This window comes from Phoxinus phoxinus (assembly GCF_949152265.1).
Source record: "Phoxinus phoxinus genome assembly, chromosome: 17".
In the NCBI taxonomy this organism is placed as follows: Eukaryota; Metazoa; Chordata; class Actinopteri; order Cypriniformes; family Leuciscidae; genus Phoxinus; species Phoxinus phoxinus.
This window is the reverse complement of record NC_136892.1, coordinates 11,802,202-11,823,477: the sequence shown is the minus strand read 5'-3', so window position 1 is coordinate 11,823,477 and position 21,276 is coordinate 11,802,202. Positions and strand designations below refer to the sequence as shown.

The following is a 21,276-nucleotide window of genomic DNA, read 5'->3' as shown; positions in this document are numbered from 1 at the left end:
AGAAAGAGGGACTTCAGGGACAATGGCAGTAATTTGCTTGTTTGAGTGTGTGCTTGTGTGAAGAGAGAGAAACTGAATACCAAAACCCACATGAATTACTATTCTGTACCTTTATGTCAGACAGAACTTTCGTTGAAAGCATAAAAGATGTTAGGATCTAACTGTGCTTTTCCTTTGTGCTTTCAAACACCTACTATACTTCATTAACTGTGAATTCTATTTTTCTAATTAAATTGACAAAATCAACATATCTTTGTAGGTTAATTACTGTTGCTGTGAATACCTTAAAACCATATTAGGGATAGTTCACCCAAAAATGAAAGACTATTCTGAATATTAGAAGAATATTCTGTCATCATTTACTCACCCTCATGTCAGAAGTCAGTGGTCAACAAAACTGTTGGTTTACAAAAAAGAAAGTCATACAAGTTTGGAACAACATGAGGGGTGAGTAAATGAGTAAATCATATCATTTTCGTTTCTTTAAAGAAAGGATAACCGATATATGTGGCTTTCAAAAATAACCATCCTGAGAAATATTCACTGGATTAAAAAGTGTCTTGCCATGTAGATGTGTTTTGATTTAGCATATCAATTATAAAAGGAATGTGTAATCTGTTTGTTTGCTCAATCTCTGCTCAGCTTTTTCTGGACTTGTGTCATCTTATGTCACCGAGTCCACATAAACCCCATGGCGCAGCTGTACTACAACAAGGCCAGTAACTCCCCGTACCGCGATCGCATCCCCCTGCAGATCGTGAGGGCGGAGGTTGAGCTGTCTGCCAAGGAACGAGCCTACCTGACGGCGGTGGAGAAGGGCGACTATGCTGGAGTTAAACAGGCCCTTGAGGAGGCCGATATCTATTACAACATCAACGTGAACTGCCTGGACCCATTAGGCCGCAGCGGACTCCTCATCGCTATTGAGAATGAGAACCTGGAGGTGATGGAGCTGTTGTTGAGTCATGGAGTGCTCATGGGCGACGCTCTCCTCTACGCCATCCGCAAGGAGGTGGTGGGAGCAGTGGAGTTACTGCTGTCCTACAGGAAGCCCAGTGGAGAGAAACAGGTGTGTGAGGGTGTATTGATATGCCATACCTAATTTTGAGGAGAACAAGAAAAACTGAAAAATAAGACATGTTGCAGAGTAGGGCTGGGTTGATAATACTGATTACTGGATTTTAATCAATCTTCATTTTGATGAAGCGATATCGATTCTTAAATCCCAAGATCGATCTTTTGCTGTTTTCAGATGTGTGAACAAAACTTTACTAAACATTATTTGTTGCAACGCCTCCCATCTAATAGTCACGATTTGTTCTTTTTTACTTCTGATATCAGCTCTCAAATTCTGTCAATATTATCACGAAATTTAATAATTACCGTTTTGGCGCTCTTTTACACTTCTCTGGCGTCATCCACATCAGTTCAGCGGCAGCGCGGATCGCATGTGAACCGTTCATCTCTTCCTCTTGTTATAGCTCAAAATATACAAGAATGAACTTCAGAAGGTATGTTGAAGAAAAAAAAAACAGTAGACTACAAACTTATTGAAATATATTATGTGCCTTGTAATCACTCAATCAGTATTTCAACAGTGGAAAGCTTGTGAACAATGTCATGTAACATTACATTTACCTCAGGAAAGCCATTGAATCTAGTTAGTAAACTAGAAAAAACACCAAGAGCAGATTATATCGTTTATATAGCTAAAACTGCTTTACTGTAGCCTATGTGCAATATAACATTTTATTTGAGCAAAGATTACGCCTATTATGTATTTGTAGTATAACCTTTATAGAAATGTACCAACATGGTTTCCTGAAAAGTTTTTCAGCATTAGTTGAGAGATTGTTTTCCTTTAGAAAAATTGACGTATATAGCCTACTGTATGTCCAAATTAATCAAAGTCATCAAGAGCTTGTGAATCGGAATCAAATGGAAATGTTAATAGCCAGATCTATTGCAGAGGTCCTGCCCTTTTTACTGTATGCTTTGTTGTTGAGTTTTTTTCTATACACTCCACCCCCTGGCTGAATGTTCTGTACAGTATTAGCATTATTCTGCATAAAAATAAAAATAAATCACAGCATGTAAATGTGAGGTGCCTTTAGGAAACATCTGAATTTAAACACTGACCTTTTTCAAGTGAAGTGAAAAATATAGATCAGGATGGCTCATTTCATATCTGAAGAGGCTCATGAAATGCCTCAAAGGAATACAATTTTCCTTTATCTTTTGAGATAAAAAAAAACTTGATGTACTTTAAAAACTGAATGTAACTTTAAGACCTGAAAATTTCCTCTCAAAATGATGTTTTATAAACAAAGTTCGGGAGGAGCACGATCAGATAACCAATCCAATTACTTGTCATCAAACAATTACGTCCACCCTAATCAGCATGACAAGAAGCATATATATATCCATTCTGTCAACTCACCTAACATTCCTTGACAGTTTCCAGCATCCCTCCACCACCCCGACTCCTCACCCTTGGCTCTCTTTTACAGCCAGGAATACGGGGGGAGTATTCTGGGTTCGGGCCGAATACCGAGCCCGGAGCCCTCTCCTCGGACAGCACGCCAAATACACATACCATTTATTCCATCTGGCTTATTTGTGAGTGTGAACTCGTGAATAGTATGTATTGTAACCAAGCAGCAAAACAACTTATTCTTGTTGTGACATCTCACAGATGGATTCATTAACACGCCTGTCCACATGTAAATGACGCCCAAACATGGTGTAAGCTGGATAGATGGGATTTTTGCTTATATTATTATTTGCAGTGATATCGACATTACTAGTATTATATTATTTACTAGTATACTTGTTATATACTGGTATAAGTTGGTATCATAAAAACCTTTTTCCTGTCAAAATAAATGTATTGTGGTATATTGATATCATAAAATAAAATTGCTCGTATTGTGATATAAGAACTGGTCACCCCTTTAAACAGATTAATAAATGCCAATGGTGCAATAGGTGACTTATAATGTATTGTCTCATGTTTAAGGGTCCATAAGGTCTCTGATCATTTCAGTCTAATCCTCAGAATGTTTTATCGGTCTGTCACAATTTAAGACAAGCTTTGCCAATGATTATTATAAGCATGGCAGGACTGTTTATAAAAACTCACAAAATATAATGTTCAAGGTCATCTTTAATATTATGCACAGTCCATTGGACTGAACTGTAGCCTTAAAGATTGAAAACTTCCTTAATAGCACAATTTTACTATTATTTATTGCTCTCTTTGTTTGCACTCTTTAAGGTTCCTTCTCTTATGATGGACACACAGTTTTCGGAGTTTACACCCGATATCACACCAATCATGTTGGCTGCCCACACTAACAACTATGAGATAATCAAGCTCCTAGTTCAACGAAAAGTCACCATACCACGGCCACACCAGATCCGCTGTGATTGCGTGGAATGTGTATCCAGCTCCGAAGTGGACAGCCTGCGGCACTCCCGTTCACGTCTGAACATCTACAAAACTCTTGCTAGCCCCTCTCTCATCGCCCTTTCCAGCGAGGATCCCATCCTCACAGCGTTCAGGCTGGGATGGGAGCTGAAGGAGCTCAGTAAGGTGGAGAATGAGTTCCGGCAAGAGTACGAGGAGCTATCGCAGCAGTGCAAACTTTTCGCCAAAGACCTGCTGGATCAGGCCCGTAGCTCCCGTGAACTGGAGACCATCCTCAATCATCGGGATGACCACAGCGAGGAGCTGGACCCCCTTGAATGCAGAGACCTGGCCAAGCTCAAGCTAGCCATCAAGTACCACCAAAAAGAGGTGAGCATTCAAGACTGAGAGATTTTAACACGCATGAACCAATCATTAATACATATTTGGGTCTTTGGATCAGATGGCTCTAACTGCTGAAATAGTATAAAACTCTCTTGATATTTTAATAACAATTTCAAAAAATAGATTGAAGTATATTTTGTTACCTTTTAGAACTTGGAAGAGTTCAATTTGAGCAGATGCTTTTTACCATAATCTCTGTCATCGTCAGAGCTCACATCCACAGTACATTCAGCCTCTCGCTCATATATCAATCTTTTGATCGCTGACAGCTTTTTCGCCAGCTCCACCATCAGGTGGCAGTGACACTAATATTTGATTGCGTTCAGTAAATTGCTGAGCCATTTCATGTTTTGCTGATGATATTTATTTATTTGTAAAACATCACGTCATCATTGTTTATAAGACATTGCGACCTTGAGGAATACATGTGCACTTATTTCACTTATTGAGCATCAGAGATTAAATTATTGTTGCACAGAGAAAAAAATGCTTACACTATTACATATCTCGGGTCGCTAGCCCCCCTAGACACATTTTAATCAGCTGTTCAAAGGTTTGCTATAGTTGCAACGGAGAGGCATCTATGATAAGGAGAAAGAGAAAACCTTTCTCCTTTATGTTTGATTCTCACTCTCTGGCCTTCTTCAAGCTACTGGTAAGGTGACCGTAGAGAAGTCTACAAAGGTGAGGTCTCAATCAGCAGCTTCCAGGAGATATATCCCTCTTTGGGGGTACGTGAGGGCTGAATGAGTAATATTTGCAGAGATAGAAGAAACATATCTCTCTCGCTCTAGGCTCCCCCTCCAGCTTACATTGAGGTTGGGTCTGGCAAGAAGCAGAAAGAGTAAAATACATACAATTATGTTGCCCTTGCCAGGTTTGAGATTAAAGCAAACTAGTGAGTCTGCTTGCTTCTCAAATAGAACCCTTCGTATTGCTTACACCATACATATGAGGGACCCCTTCACTTTTAGTCTACGCTTCCTCTAGCTCAGCTGGTGAAACTGTTGAGAGATATCTTAGAAGGGCTGATCTTGGTGAGATGATGTGACCCCCTTACTTTCGGTTGCTCTCCCTTCATATTCTGGAGGTGTTGGCAGAAATCTGTTGAGGCAGCAGCTTATTGAAGCAGTGTTCAGGTTGTAGCCTGAAATGCTGAAGTTAGAAAGTTAGCATTTTGCACGCTCCCTTTGGAAAGCTGCTCAAGTACCCCCTAGAGTAGAGCAAAGTGGAAGGAATTATGATGGGTACTAATACAATTATCCCTCTGCTTCGTTTACCCCCCTCCCCAACTATTGTTGGGTCGTGACATAGGGGTATTCGGCCCTGGTTTGACAGTACTAATAAGTAGAGGAAGTTTGCTCCTTGTTTTCTGTCATATAATATCATAAAATGCACTAGCTTTAACCAGTCTTTGGTGGAGTGCCTTATTTTAAGGCAGGGTTCAGCTGTTCTCTCCCAGTTATATTGGGGTCTTGAAGTAGTTACCTAAGCTCCCTGTGGTTCCCTGGGGGTTTAGAGTATGTGTGATAAGAGTGGTGGGCACGCTGCATTATATCCTGCTCTTATTTCCCCTCCTTTCCTGAGTAGGAGTAAGGATTAGGCTCCCTCTTAGAGGGGCAGCAATAGTGAAGGTTGTAGCCTGAAGCCAATTACTAAAGTTTTTAGTACTTTGCATGCCCTCTTTCTTAAGCTGATCTTAAGATACCCCTTAGAGTAGAGCAGGGTGAACAGATTTGGGTTCGGTATTTATACATTTCCTTACTATGGTTGGGTCTTGGAATCGGACCTTATGCTCCCCTATGGCTAGGTATCCTGCATTCTCTAATTGATCCATGCTTGGAGAACCTGGCAAGTATAGAGGCAGTTTGCCAGGTGGCCTCTCTTCTTGTTATAGCACTATAATCAGATGAGTGCATGAAGTCTCCTAGTGGTGCCTGATGAAGTTTTTTTTCTCAAGTAGGGTTGAGCACTCTACCCCATCTGACCATATGGTAATTAAGCAGAGCTTAAGCTCCCCTGGGGTTTCCCTAGGGGTTAAGTTGAAATAGCAATATTTTTTTTTTGCTTTCCCTTCTGGTGAAGTTAAGGTTATATTCTTCCCATTGGAAGTAATGGTAGATCAAATGTCATAGTTTAATTACTCCCTTTAATAAGCTACTCCCTAAAAGGCTTGTCAAGGTGTGGACATAGCTAGTACTTTATAAGAACATTTGCTCTTGGGGCCTTTAAGGCTTGTTTCCTGCCTTTCATGGGAGGGAGGAAGATTGTAAAGGCCTGGACTTCCCTTTCAATAGAGCGTAGAAGCTTGTATTCATTCTCTTACTATTGGAGAAAAAAATTGGGCTTAGGGAATGGCTCCACAAATCAGTTTATGAGTCGCAATTTGCACCCTGGGAGTTGATGACACTCTGAATCGCTATCTCTAGAGTCAATCTATGCTATGGCCAATATGTTTGTTCTTATCCACAGCTTAGTAAGGCAGGCATTCCCTCAGCATGACATAGTTGGTACTGGTTTCCCTTTAGCGTCATTATCAGACTCAGCATTGAAGTTCCCTTTGAAAGGTAAGGTTAGGCAACGTCTTAGGTAATGCAACCCTGTTCCATGTATCAGGTTTGCCTGCACGTCTTCTTCAAACAAAAGAGTTGATGACGTGTCTCCTCTTATACTCACGGGCGGTCTGCTTGTGACATCATGGTCTGCCGTCAATGTGTTGCTTGGTGTGTTACATGTATTCAGACACCGATCACGCCATCGTGTCATTATCAGACACTGTATCTCGTTCCCCTTCTCAGGGAACCGGGTTGCATACGTAACCTAAGGCGGTATAACAAGCTCATATTCCTTGTGGCATTTTAAAAGCAGCTTATGATATAAATCTAAATTAAAAGCAATATTTTGATAGATTTTAATGTCAGTAAAGCGTATCTACACCTGTAAACAATTGTTTTGTCCTCAGGCATCAAATTTAGTTTCACTATATCATGTTGCCTTAATAAGTGTATTATATTTTGGCCCTGCATCAAATGCATGTGAAGTACTGCATGTGAGGAAATCCTAGTTTTTTTCCTTTTCTTTAATTAATCAACAATACACCTCTTGCCAAGCTGAAAAGAATGCATACATTTGATAAATAAATAATAATTAAATAAATAAATAAAACAAACAAACAACTGATCCAGGACAGTCAAAATAATCAGAACCTAAATCAGAACTTTTGTATTTCCCTAGAAATGTTATCTCGAGATGAATGGCTATCAAAAGAACAGTTGTTTTCTAATGCTGATGGCTTCATTGCAAAATGCTTTCATGAGAGGTGGCAGTTCAAGGTGCTGTTGCATTTTGAATCATTTGTCTGTTTAATAGGAGAATGGCAGAATGGACTCCTTTCATAAAACTTAATAACATTTCAGAGAAATGTAGGCCAGGCAGCAAGAGAAAATGTGATTTGAGAAACATATACAATTATTATGGACAGGCACATCATTTTACTCCTGCATTGTGTAAAAGGAAGCCATTTTTGGAGCATTTGTGATATTATTTTTTTTGCAATGCTAAATAAACCTTCGATTAACTGTAAAATTGTGTGCAGTCATGGAAAGTTGGGGTGGTGTGGCATAGTAGAGTGTAGATGAAAGGTTACAGGTTTAAACTTCAACATTGGGCTATTGAGCAAGTTGTACCAGGTAAACATAAGCATAATGTATGTTTTACTAAATACTAAATGAATACTTATTCAAAGTCTGACAGGTTGATTTAATAACTGATTTCCCCTCAAATGCCTGTGGAAAAAAGGTATTACTTAATGATGTGAATGCAATCCTCACTGGTGTTTACCCGCTTTAAAACCTCTTCAACATTTATGCTGTTGCGTACAACAATATTCAAAACAATACTAAACTTAGTAGCAAAATACAATAGAGCAACATAAACATTTAATCACAGAGCCAGCGATATAGAAAACAAAACAGTAATACTATGATATGGAATTTTTACACATTCCGTAACATTTTTGCACATTCATATATAATAATTTGGTTATACTTTATTTTAATATTTCTCTTTTACACTGTAATTGTACATTTAAGAACTGAGTAATATTAATTAACTACATGTACTTACTATAGGGTTAGGGTGGGATTAGGGTTTGGTTAAGGGTCAGTTGCATGTAGTTATGCCTAATTTATAGTTATTATAGTAAAATAAAGTGTTTAAAATAAAGTGTTACCAATAATATCTAAGAGATTTTTTTAAATATATTTTGTTTGGAAATGTGCTTATTTTTCATTAAATTAATATCACAATAGATATAATTGTAACTTTCTTTTTGCTAGACATTTCTTGACAGTTTTCACGAGATTACTCTTTTACAAATTATTCGTTTTTCATATGCTTTCATAGTATCATATACCAAGTAGCCAAGAATATGTACAAAACATCTGTATGAATTTAACATCGATTTGATCTTTTCAACATTTTGTATGCATTAATCTCAAGCGATCAACAATATTCATGAATTGCATCTTTATCTGTATTTGTCATGAATTTTCACAGGCTTATTAGATCACTCAACCATTATTATATTCTGACAGTTTGTAGCTCAACCCAACTGCCAGCAGCTCCTGGCAACACTTTGGTACGATGGTTTCCCGGGTTGGAGACGTCGTCACTGGGCAGTGAAGCTCGTCACTTGCTTCATCATTGGCCTGCTCTTCCCTATCTTCTCCCTCATATACCTTCTGGCTCCAAAGAGCACTCTGGGAACCTTCATCAAGAAACCTTTCATCAAGTTCATCTGCCACACTGCCTCCTACCTGACCTTCCTCTTGCTCCTCCTCCTCGCCTCACAGCATATTGTGCAAACGGACCTGCATGTACAGGGACCTCCACCCACCATTGTGGAGTGGTTGATCTTACCCTGGGTTCTAGGTAAGATTCCTTGGGTACATTTGAGCACAACTGTGAGATGGATGGATGGATGGATGGGTAGGTTGGTGTACTTCAAATCTTAAAAGTATATTTAAAAAAACTGTACTTATTGTACAGTTTTATACCCTTACTGTATAGTTAATACCATATTAATTAAATAAAATGCCAAAGTGTGCTTAAAGAGATTACACTTATTACAAACTTAAGTACTCTTTTAAATAGTACACTTCGCAATAATGGCAAATTAAACGTTTTAAATATTATTTTTTTCAACTTTTGTTGTGCTTTATAGAAATACACTTATTTCGATGTCTTGACTAACATACTAAAGCACATGTAAAGTACCTGGTTATAATGTTAACTGTAGTCTTATTCAGTATTACATTTAAAATATATATATTTTAAATGCACTGAATTGCAACTTCACCCTTACAGATGTGTAATTACAAATATATTTGAATACATGGTATACAAGTTTCAATAGTGTATTTTAATTTACCATAAATGCTTGTCAGCACATTCCGCACTTTAACAATTTTTCAAAAAGATGTACTTACGCCCTACATGTAAATAACATGCAATCAAGTGTCTGAAAACATTACATTCAGTTTGCACTTAAGTAGGCCTATAATCTTGTAAATAATGTAAATAAGTATTTACATGTAACTTCCATAATAGGGGATTATCACGCTGATATGTAGTACTTCCGCATTCAGTGATCTTTGTGCACTGCCACTTCCGGTGAATCACTCATCACTCTGGCGAATGGACGACCCTAAGTTTATTTATACTGCATCCCTGGTAAATTTACCCAAAATAACTTTTTCTGACGTACATCGACTAAATGAACAAGTGCTACCTTGTTTTATTTTAAAGTTTGGCCCTTCATCCCGGCGAACCGCTTTAATCCACTTCTTCCTTTGACTCAGTTCAGTCGGGAATCCATGGAAACTTAAATAAGGTTGGCGTTGTTTGTTTGATTGACAAAGTGGAACAGAGCAGTGACATCTAGCCTTCGTTTTAGCCATTGTTGAACTGCGCCGGAAGTGGACATGCACAAAGTTGAAAAATCCCGCCCATGAAACTCGGAAGCGTGATAATCCCCTATAAGCACTCTTTAAAAAAATATATGGTAAAGTGTACTTCTTTTGCACAAGGTTATGTATCTTTTTCAAACTTCATTTCAAAGTCAAACTTTTTTTTAAATCCCTATGTATAAAATGAATAAGAAAAATAAAGTGGGCGGACACTGGAATGGTGGAATCCAAAGTGTAAAATTGTAGCCTCAAATATCCATTTAGCTCAAATAATGACGAAACGATGATCTGTAACATTCATTTAGCTGGCTCATTCCTCAAGCAGTAAAACTGGTCGACTGCACAGGAAATGGATACGGCTATGGTTTTATCCCTCTGATGAAGTAAATGAATACTCATGAATTATTGATATAATAATTTATTGACCTCAAGACATAAGCAGACGAAATCATATCTGAAGCCCCAGTTCAGAACTGATTACAGCAGGGCTCAATCATAATGGCTTGAGGTTTTCTCTCAAAGTACACACAAGCCCAGAAGTAGACACAAGTGGAGGCTTGAAACTAATTATCAGTAGTCTGGAGGACAGGTGAAATCTGCTAGAAAGGAGTTTGCTTTATTTCTGTGAATAAGAAGCCAAGCACTAGGCAGTGGAACATTGAAATATATATATTTTAGCCTAGCAGTGTGTGTACTGTATGTTCTGTCTTCCACCCTTCAGTGTTTTTGGTTCTGTCCTGTGACCTAGCTTTCCTCAATCTGTTTAATTGTTCATTTTATTCACCTGCGTCTTGTTAATCAACTTATTAGTTTCCTTTATTTGTTCATGCTTATAAGCTTTCAGTTCTCCCTTAGGGTACGTTTACACGACAACAATATGCTTAAAGAGAGTCTTCAGAGATTCACGTTTTGAAATTTTGAAACCCGTTGTCAAACCTTTGCATTTTCTGTCACCCAAAATGCCATCGTCGTTTAAATGAACGGCCAAAACGCATAAAAAGTGTTACATTCTTAGTGGAAAACAGTGTCGTGTAAACAGCCTCTTAGTGTGTGTGAGTTCTCGTTAATGATAGCATCAATGTATGTGTGTATTTTTTATTTTGTGAGTTAAACCGGTTTCCTGAGTATTTGTTTTTAAAGCCTGTCTCCTTGAAGTATTCCTCGTAGTCCGATTTTATATACAACACGCTACATGACAAGCAGTATTTGTTTGCTCTTTAGTAAAAAATAAATAAATTTTTAGGGGTAAGAAATGTTGCAGAATCTGGGGAAGGGTGGAGAATTTCATTTTAAGGTTTCTCAATGTTATTTATTTGTTTCATTTGTGTGTGGCTGTGGACACCAAAAACATCAAATATAAAAAGAAAAATCAATCAATCAATCAATCCATCTAAAGGGCCTTTTCCAATTAAAATTTTCCAATTTCAGTTAATTTTTCTGTATACTTTGCACAATTTATTTTCTTGTACGCAAACTGCAACTTTTTTTACTGTACTTTTTTTCTTAATGATTTTCAGTTAATTCAGATAATTTCAGATATTTTTTTTATCCTTGCAGGCTTCATCTGGGCAGAGATTAAAGAGATGTGGGATGGAGGTTTCACAGAGTACATCCATGACTGGTGGAACCTGATGGATTTTGCGATGAACTCCCTCTACCTGGCCACCATATCTCTTAAAATGGTGGCCTACTTTAAGGTTGATACCATCATTTGTATGCAAGCTACAGTCCTGGAGTAGATACCTTTACAGAAGACAGAAGCTTGTAAATAGTTTGCTTCAGGTTGTACAGAGTTTGAGCAGGACTTAAAATGAAATGATTGTAGAAGAAGGAATATGGTTTTCACCACAGTGCCTTTATTTATCTCACATATGTTCTCTCTCCATCAGTACAATAGCTCTCGTCCTCGTGTGGAGTGGGAGATGTGGCACCCTACGCTCATTGCCGAGGCTCTCTTCGCCATCGCCAACATCTTCAGCTCGCTGCGTCTCATCTCTCTGTTCACCGCCAACTCTCACTTGGGCCCGCTGCAGATTTCTCTCGGCCGCATGCTGCTGGACATCCTCAAGTTCCTTTTCATCTACTGTCTGGTGCTGCTGGCTTTCGCCAACGGCCTCAACCAGCTGTACTTCTACTACGAGACGAAGGCGTCCGAAGAGCCCAACCACTGCAAAGGGATCCGTTGTGAGAAGCAGAACAATGCCTTCTCCACGTGAGTGAAACACACTGTGCAGTTGTTTAGTAGAATGTCCAGGTTACCCCTTGAGAAAATGAAGTACACTTTAGCATACTTTAAAAAGATGGAAATAGTTATGAACTGATGTATTGTTTTCAAGACAAAACAGGGCCAATTAGCGTGAGAGTGCAATTCCATAAAAAAGCGCTGATGGAAGTGGAAAGTTCTGCGTGTGATCTACTGACGACCAGTGTTCGGATTGTGTCAAAGCTCTTGGGGGGCTTGAACTCTAGAACTGTTGAGATCTTTCTGTTATTTTCTAGAACTGTTTTTCTTGAACACTTCAAATCTTGGTAGCTGTACATATATAGAAGAGAGAAATAGAGAGATACTTTTTGATATTTGTTTCGGTAGCAATATAAAATGTTGCACAATATAAATGATACTACCTTACAGAAGAACAAAGCTTTCTGGACCAATAATCTAGTGAGATTTCAGCAATCACATAGAAGAAGAGGAAGCTTGCCTTTAAAAGAATCTTAGTGAAATATTACCATAAAAGTCTATTTCCATAGAAGTCACAAAATTGTATTTATTCTTCCATAATTTTGTGACTTGGAAATTTCCACTATTCGCTCCTTTCTTCCTTTAAATTTCGGCTCCAAGAAACTGGTACTCTCCAATAATTTGCATTTGGAGTGGCGGTCTCCCAGCCTAATGTGAGCCTAAGCAGACTGGTCTGTTGACTGGTTTTAGAGGAGTTTTGGCCACTTTTCTCATCTAGTCAGTCTTAGAAACCAGCTCACATTTTTTGATACCACTTTATTTTAGGGTTCAAATCTTGGTACTAACTAGTTGCTTATTAGCATGCATGCTAGGATACTGGCTGTTTATTAGTACTTCTAAAGCACATTTGAATCCCTTATTCTGCATTACCATATTCTACATCCCTTAAAGTTTGCGTGAACCGGAAGTTGCAAAGAACTTTTCTCCAGTGTTGTGACGTATTTCCAAGTGAAACAGAATATTGAACAGAGGGCAGGGTTTTACTTTAGCGCTCCTCCTCTCCATCTCTGCTCATATCAGACTAATGGTTCGAGGGGAGTGGTTAAGCGTTTTCAACACAAGCCGTCAAACCTACGTCATCAGAAAAGGAACGCCATTCCAAATCAGGGGGAGGGGGGGTGCAGCGAAAAGAGGAGGTGTGTTCCGGAACAAACGTTCCCTTTCGTTGTCACTTCGAGTTACGTCGAATGACGACGAATGGGGTTCGCTTAGAAGCCTATCCTCTTCGAATATTAATAAAACGAGCCAATGGCAAGCAAATGCCATGGGTCTGCTGAATTTGCATAGCGTAACTCCGCCCCACTGTGTGGGTATATAAGGAAGTGAGCCGGCAACATGCAGATATGTTTTCGCTTTCGGAGCCAAGAGCATTCTTCACTCCACAAGCCATTCTGAGATCATCTCTCTTCACTCTTCGAGACGAGCTACTCTTCAGAAGTGTTGGTGTGACGGCGAATTCCAGCGAGCTTCATATTGCCTGCCGATCTGCGCAGTGGTCTGCCAGTCGTGTGTCTCTCCCTGGGCGCTTCAACACTGCTGTTTGAGTTTTATCTCTCTAAAAGAGCTGCACGCGGCGCGTCTTTTTAAAGACGGTTCGCCCGTGTGTTTCTGGGTGCGATACACAGATTAAATCAGCTGATGGGCACGGACGCTGTCTGATGTGTTTGGGAGAAACCCTCCGCCATGTCCCAAGTGCTTAAAGCTGATGATCGGTTTTTGGGGACGCACCGGCACACGTCGGCCCGCCCCCAATTCCTTTCTTCCTGGACGTGCATGAAGAGGTCATGAGATTACTCAGCGGCCTCTTCCGCCTTCTCTGCCCTCGATGAGGTCGCGGCCAGTGGGTACACTGGGGTTCCCCCTATGGAGTGTTCTGTGGCAACACAACTGTGTCCCCACAGCGCCTCCACTGGCGTGGCGGCCCTAAGCACCCACCCACCCCAAAGCATGTAGGTTTTTGTCTACTCCGGTGGCAGAGATCTATAGAGCTGCGGGGCTGGCTGCCACCTCACTGCATGCTATGCCCATCCTTCAGGTCTACCAGGCCAGGGGTGCTCATTGCTAATGCACGAGGGTAGGGCTGGTCCAGGGCTCTTGCAAGAGCTGCGTGCCGCCACCGACCTCGCTCTACGGGCGACGAAGGTGACCACACGCTCCCTGGGTCAGGTGATGTCCACATATGTGGTCCAGAGACAAAAACTGGCTTAGTCTGGTTGATATGGGCGAGGCTGAGCGAAGCCGCTTCCTCAACTCCCCATATCCCAGACTGGCCTCCTCGGCGGCGCAGTCGAGGACTCTGCCCAGAGTTCTCGGCTGCCCAGAGCGGACTGAGGCTCTGATCCCGCGGCCAGCTGCTCAGCCGCCGGCTCAGCTGCCTCATTCCGCTCGCCGCCGAGGGCGCCCTCCTGCGACACTCCCTGCCGGCCCTAGCAGCACCCTTCACCCAGGCCGTGCCGTGGAGGTAGTCGCAGGAAGGCGCCCCAGCCCGTACCAGCCCCGCAGCAATGCGGTGCTCCCGTTACGGGCAGCTCAGAGATGGGTTGCAGTTCTTTCTAGGAGGTGGTTGCAGGGCCACTCCTTCCCCCGGTGGAGGGCCGGGGGAAAACCTCTTTTCCAAAGAACTGTCTCTCCCATCTCTGAGCACACAGAGTTCTCGGACGACAGTGCGCGCCACCCTCGGGTCCCGCCACTCTCGCCCTCCTCTGTCACAGAGTTCTCGGATGACAGTGCGCACGCTCACGGGCCTCGCCACTCTCGTCCCCCTCTGTCGCCAGACCCCTGCCAGAGCACGCCCCTGTGGAACGCTGGTCCTTCCCTGGCCTCCTCTGGCAGGACGCGGCTAATGACCGTGCCCCCACACCGGGCCGCTATGCCACCCACGTCTGGGCCGGTCATTCCGCTTCGCTGCACCCCCGGGGGGACGTCTGTCGTTCGCATGACCCCGCTGGCACAGTCCGTGGGAGCCTGGTTAGAGCTTCCCCCCTGTCCCGCTGGCTTGCGCGAACCATCAGGCTCGGCTATGCGATTCAGTTCGCACGGTCTCCTCCCCGCTTCCGGGGAGTCCGCTTCACTATGGTCGGTGGCTATGCCCCTGTCATGAGAGCGGAGGTCGCCACCCTGCTGGCGAAGGGTGCGATCGAGACTGTCCCTCCAGCCGCAATGAGGTCCGGCTTCTACAGCCCCTACTTCATTGTCCCCAGGAAATCCGGTGGGTTACGGCCAATCCTGGATCTGCGCGTCTTGAACCGTTCCCTTCACAGGCTTCCGTTCAAGAGGCTCATGGCCTAGCGCATTTTCGAATGTGTGCAGCCACAGGATTGGTTTGCAGCGATCGACCTGAAGGACGCCTACTTCATGTCTCCATTTTTTCTCGACACAGACCGTTCTTGCGGGTTGCTTTCGAGGGGCAGGCATTTCAGTACGCTGTTCTCCCATTCGGGTTGGCCCTGTCTCCTCGCGTCTTCACGAAGGTCGTCGAGGCAGCCCTTGTGCCGCTACGGCAGCACGGGGTTCGCATCCTGAATTATCCCGATGACTGGCTAATCCTAGCTCACTCTCGGACCAGGGTTGCAAACACAGGGACCTAGTGCTCCGGCACCTAGCCCGTCTGGGCCTTCGGGTCAACTGGAAGAAGAGCAAACTTTGCCCCGTGCAGAGGATCTCTTTTCTCGGTAGGAAATTCGACTCGGTCGCCATGTGCGCGCAGCTTACGAGCGAGCGCGCGCAGTCACTGCCGACTTGCCTGAGACAATTTGAGGGCAAGAGTGCGGTTCCACTGAAACTTTTTCAGAGGCTCCTGGGGCATATGGCATCTGCAGCCGCGGCAACGCCGCTCGGATTGCTTCATATGAGACCGCTTCAGCACTGGCTTTGCGATCGAGTCCCGAGGTGGGCATGGCGTCAGGGCACGTTCCGAGTACCAGTTACTCCGACCTGCCATCAGACCTTCTCCCCGTGGACGAATCTCAGCTTTCTCGGGCCGGAGTGCCCTTAGAACGAGTTTCCAGGCATGTTGTTGTCTCAACGGATGCCTCCTCCACGGGCTGGGCCGCCATGTGCAATGGACATGCTGCCGTGGGCTCCTGGACAGGTCCCCACCGCCTATGGCATGTCAATTGCCTCGAGTTGCTGGCAGTACGTCTCGCTCTGCACCGCTTCCGGGCGCTGCTCAAGAACCAGCACGTACTAGTCCCATCAGACAATACCGCGACAGTAGCGTACATCAACCGACAAGGTGGTCTACGCTCCCGCCGTATGTCGCAACTCGCCCGCCACTTCCTCATATGGAGTCAGAAGCATCTGAGGTCGCTTCGAGCCATTTTATTCCGGGAGACCTGAACTGTGCAGCCGGCGAGCTCTCACGGCTTCAGCCTCTTCCGAGAGAATGGAGACTCCATCCCCAGGCGGTCCAGCTGATTGGGATCAGTTCGGGGACGCACAGGTAGACCTGTTTGCCTCCCACGACTCGTCCCACTGCGCCCAGTTTTACTCCCTGACCGAGGGCACGCTCGGCACGGACGCTCTGGCGCACAGCTGGCCTCGGGGCCTCCGCAAGTATGCGTTTCCCCCAGTGAGCCTTCTTGCACAGACCTGTGCAAGATCAGGGAGGACGAGGAGCAGGTCATATTGGTTGCGCCGCACTGGCCCACCCGAACCTGGTTCTCCGAACTTGTACTCCTCGCGACAGCACCTCCCTGGCCAATTCCTCTGAGGAAGGACCTCCTTTCTCAGGGACGGGGCACCCCTTGGCACCCTCGTCCCGATCTTTGGAACCTCCACGTGTGGCTCCTGGACGGGACGAGGCATGTTTGAGTACCCTACCACCAGCGGTGGTGGCTACCATCACTTCCGCTAGAGCGTCGTCCACTAAGACAAGACATGCCTACGCGTTGAAGTGGAACCTCTTCGTCTTGGTGCTCTTCTCACTCAGAAGACCCCAGATCATGCCCGATCAGTGTCGTGCTTTCCTTCCTGCTGGGTTGGAGCGAAGGCTGTCTCCCTCCACCCTGAAAGTATATGTTGCCGCTATCGCCGCACATCACGATGCAGTTGATGGTAAGTCCGTGGGAAAGCACGACCTGGTCATCAGGTTCCTGAGAGGAGCGAGGAGACTACAGCCTCCTCGCCCTCCTCTCGTTCCCTCTTGGGACCTCTCGGTGGTACTAAATGCCCTGCAGAGTGCTCCCTTTGAGCCTTTGCAATCAGTGGAGCTTAAGTTCCTGTCAATTAACCCTCAGGGGTCTGAGGGGTTTTGTGGGTCCTGGAGGTGTTCTGACATGCTCTGATAATTGTGCTTATTTCTGTTACTTGTGACATTTTCATGGCTAAAATCTTATTACACTGCATTCAGCACAAACTCTGCTACAATAATATGTCAGCAGCATGTATGTAAAAGTTTGTAGATTTGAGATGATAACATTTATGCGTGGTTTGTGAAAATGACAAAAAAAAAAGTCACTGAAATGAGGTTATGAAACCCAAACTGATTATTTATTCACAAGACTTTTGAAAATTGTATCACGTAGCCTAGAATATTTGCTCCAAAACTATGTGAAAATCACCTTGACTACTCATTCAGATCAGACAATATATTGATTTAAAATTTGTATGACATGACTTGTGTAAGAAAGCTTTATGCGAGTAGGCGTTAACCACCCATGAATATTGAGTGTTTCACACTTGAGAGAGACAAAGAGCCTCCCATAATGGCCCTATTAGGAGCTCTCAGGGCCTATGAGGAACTGTGAACAAAGAATGAGGAGATTTTAAAAAGAACGGCTTTTTGATTGTTTGGATTTATTTACAACACAACATAATCCAAAGATACACAACAAATGGCAAAAAAGCACATTATTTAACACACTGAACTAAAGACAGAGACTTAACCAGTCACACACCTTTGTGCCATTCCTGAAACATAGTAGCCTACATACCTGTAATTTCCCAGATGTTTGATTTTTCACTTTACCATGTTCTGCTCGTCTTGAAGTCAGCAGGACTATACCTAAAAAAAAAAACAACAACCTGTGAACATGCTGATATCAAGAGAAACTAGGGCTGCACGATTTTGGGAATACATTTTAGATTTATTCTGGTTAAAATTGCTTTTTAAAATTTATAAAATACACACACACACACACACACACATATATATATATATACATTATATATATATATATATATATATATATATATATATATATATATATATATATATATATATATATATATATACATATATATATATATAAAATGAACACCAGGCATACGTGCAGGACTGCATAAAATAATAACAATAGTAGGCTATAGCAGGCATCGTTAAAAAGGAACACTTCAGTAACACTACACTAGAGAAAAATATATTTATTATCATATGTTACTTCAAATGTTTACATCGATATGACGTTATGAAATGAGATTGGAGTAAAAACATGAAGCCTATGTTTGGGGCGTTTTGCGGATTTTTCTGTCCGAGCCCGGCCCGCGTCCGATAGGCATAAATATATATTTTTCTCATACTAATTACACATGTACGTTTGTTTGTGTGGAAATTATTCGGAAATGTCAACAGATGAGCGCATCAGCGCGCAGAGCAACAAGGCTCTTGGCGCGCATGCACGTGTCTCGTTGTCACGGCTACATAAACAAATTTCCGCACACAGGGAGACAGATGTTATGGTAATATTTTACATGTATTTTAATCACAAAAACGAACGTTGCATCAAGTGAAAGCATCAGGCACATTGGCTACCTACATAATAAGATAAAATGTTCAATGCCGCGCTGATGTGGGCTCGGGTCGAACTATTTCAAACACACAGCGCGACTGAGAACATTCACTAAGCATCGAGCAACAGTTTGACTGCAATGTGAAGTTTATGCAACAATACAAACTAATATAATTCAGAATTATTTCTTACCTTAAAATCTTTCTTGTCTTCAAATCGCGTTCTTCTTCTTCGGTAAATCCAATAATCTCACAGCATGTCTTCCAAACTCGACGACTGCAGGACTGATGAATTTTGGCGGCGCTTTGTTGTTGAGGTAATGGGGGCGTTCGCGCGACGCGTGGACGATTTGCATCTCTATATGTTTTGCGCGTGTGGGTGTGGTCACATTAAAACTAATGAGGAAGGATTAGAGAACTTGGATATCTTGTTGGTTTTATACAAATTACTTTAACAGAGAATATTTGTTTTCGTTTTGAATCAGATAATTTAAAACTACACACTTAAATGTTTATAAATATATAGAGCTCACAAATGTGTGACAAGTATTCGCTGAGTTTTGTTTGTTTAGAGACGTGCTCAAGAAAAAAAAAAGTTCACGAGACGGAGAGGCAGAAAGCACACCCTGTTTAATTTCTTTATTTTACAAAAGCACAACGTTTTGTTTTGATTGTAAGTGGACACATACAAAAGTAGACATCTCACAGATTATTTTTTCATATTTATTAAGTCTGTATGACCATATTTGACGGAGTATTTTAAGTTTATTCAGCTGCTATGTAAAAAAAAATCGCGCAAATCACGCCGGCGTGATTGCCGACCCCAGGGGGTTAAGACAGCGCTCCTGGTTGCTTTGGCCTCCATCAAGAGGGTAGGGGACCTGCACGCATTTTCTGTAGACGAAGCGTGCCTGGAATTCGGGCCGGCCTTTTCTCACGTGATCCTGAGACCCCGGCCTGGATATGTGCCCAAGGTTCCCACCACTCCCTTCCGGGACCAGGTGGTGAACCTGCAAGCGCTGCCCCTGGAGGAGGCAGACCCAGCCTTGGCATTGCTCTGTCCAGTACGCGCCCTCCGTGCTTACGTAGACAGAACGCAGTGTTTCAGGACCTCAGACCAGCTCTTTGTCTGTTATGGTGGGAAGCTGAAGGGAAAGGCTCTCTCCAAGCAAAGGTTGTCTCACTGGATAGTGGACGCCATTGCTTGGCTTACCAGCAGCAAGGTCGACCGTGCCCCCTTGGTGTGACGGCCCACTCCACCCGGAGTGTGGCCTCCTCTTGGGCTCTAGCGCATGGCGCCTCGCTAACAGACATCTGCAGAGCTGCAGGCTGGGCGACACCCAACACATTCGCCAGATTCTATAATCTCCGAGTGGAGCCAGTGTCCTCCTGTGTACTCGCTTCAACCAGCCGGTGCTAGGACCCGCTCAGGTGTCTTCGCTTGCTCGCCATTCCACTCCACGGACTGGATACGTGCGATATTCCTCAGGTGAGCCTGATAAGCCCTGAGTTCCTCCAGCGCTGTTGACGTCAACGCCAGAGTTATGCCTCCGGCAGCTTTCGCGTTGGCTAGGTGCCTCCATGTGCATGGTTCCCCCGCTGGGCGACCCCCACGTGTGTATTTCCACTGTAAGCCTCCTTCGAACATGTGTCTTTCCCTTGGCAAGCCAGTCTGCCACCCCTGGGGTTGAAATACTCCACCCTACGGGCTGGACACCCCAGTGTTCTCCGTATGCACCCCCCTCCGGGTCATATGTGTTTTCTTAAGTCCCCCCCCTTCGGGCGGGCACTGATTGCATATTTCCACTGTGATATGCTTCCCAGTGTACCTTGGTATTCCTGTGTTAAGTAGGAGTCCTTCGTCCGTGCTAGTCTCACGACAGGGAGCTCAGACTTACGCAGGGCACTGGAAGACAGCCGAGGTGGCGTGATTGGACTGGGAACCCCATTCGTCGTCATTCGACGTAACTCGAAGTGACAACGAAAGGGAACGTCTCGGTTACGGATGTAACCCTCGTTCCCTGAGTAGGGAACGGAGACGTTACGTCTTCCTGCCACTTCCGCTGTACCGCTGGAACAGCCTGAGTTCAGCTTGGCTCCTTCAGCGAAGAAACATATCTGCATGTTGCCGGCTCACTTCCTTATATACCCACACAGTGGGGCGGAGTTACGCTATGCAAATTCAGCAGACCCATGGCATTTGCTTGCCATTGGCTCGTTTTATTAATATTCAAAGAGGATAGGCTTCTAAGCGAACCCCATTCGTCGTCATTCGACGTAACGTCTCCGTTCCCTACTCAGGGAACGAGGGTTACATCCGTAACCGAGACGTTCCCTGGCGCTATTTTGCAGTTCCAGAAAACAATTCCACCACTGACCAGGAAAAACCTAGTCTAAAGTCAGTGGCACGTTATGCGTTTAGTCATATGCTATTTTAAGGGCGCATGCTTGGCCATAATGTAGCGTGTGCACAACACGCATACACTTTGATTCTCTAATCTAAACAGACGCTGCAGTTTTCATT

The 21,276-nt window shown here is 43.5% G+C and overlaps 1 protein-coding gene across 2 annotated transcripts in view; it reads left to right on the top strand.

Annotated features, from left to right (window-relative positions):
• Positions 1 to 691: 691 nt before the first annotated feature.
• The window catches only part of trpc5b (transient receptor potential cation channel, subfamily C, member 5b), a gene marked incomplete at its 5' end in the record, with an annotated part of 45,832 nt that continues 25,247 nt past the window's right edge, over positions 692 to 21,276 (top strand). The window contains 5 exons of one of the 2 annotated variants that reach the window (XM_079586602.1): positions 692 to 1,069; positions 3,278 to 3,799; positions 8,410 to 8,746; positions 11,341 to 11,480; positions 11,673 to 11,995. In XM_079586602.1, the coding sequence (XP_079442728.1) occupies positions 692 to 1,069; positions 3,278 to 3,799; positions 8,410 to 8,746; positions 11,341 to 11,480; positions 11,673 to 11,995 (1,700 nt within the window). Of the gene's footprint in view, positions 1,070 to 1,485; positions 1,512 to 3,277; positions 3,800 to 8,409; positions 8,747 to 11,340; positions 11,481 to 11,672; positions 11,996 to 21,276 lie in introns of those variants that run through there. The other variant, XM_079586603.1, reaches the window with a different exon arrangement.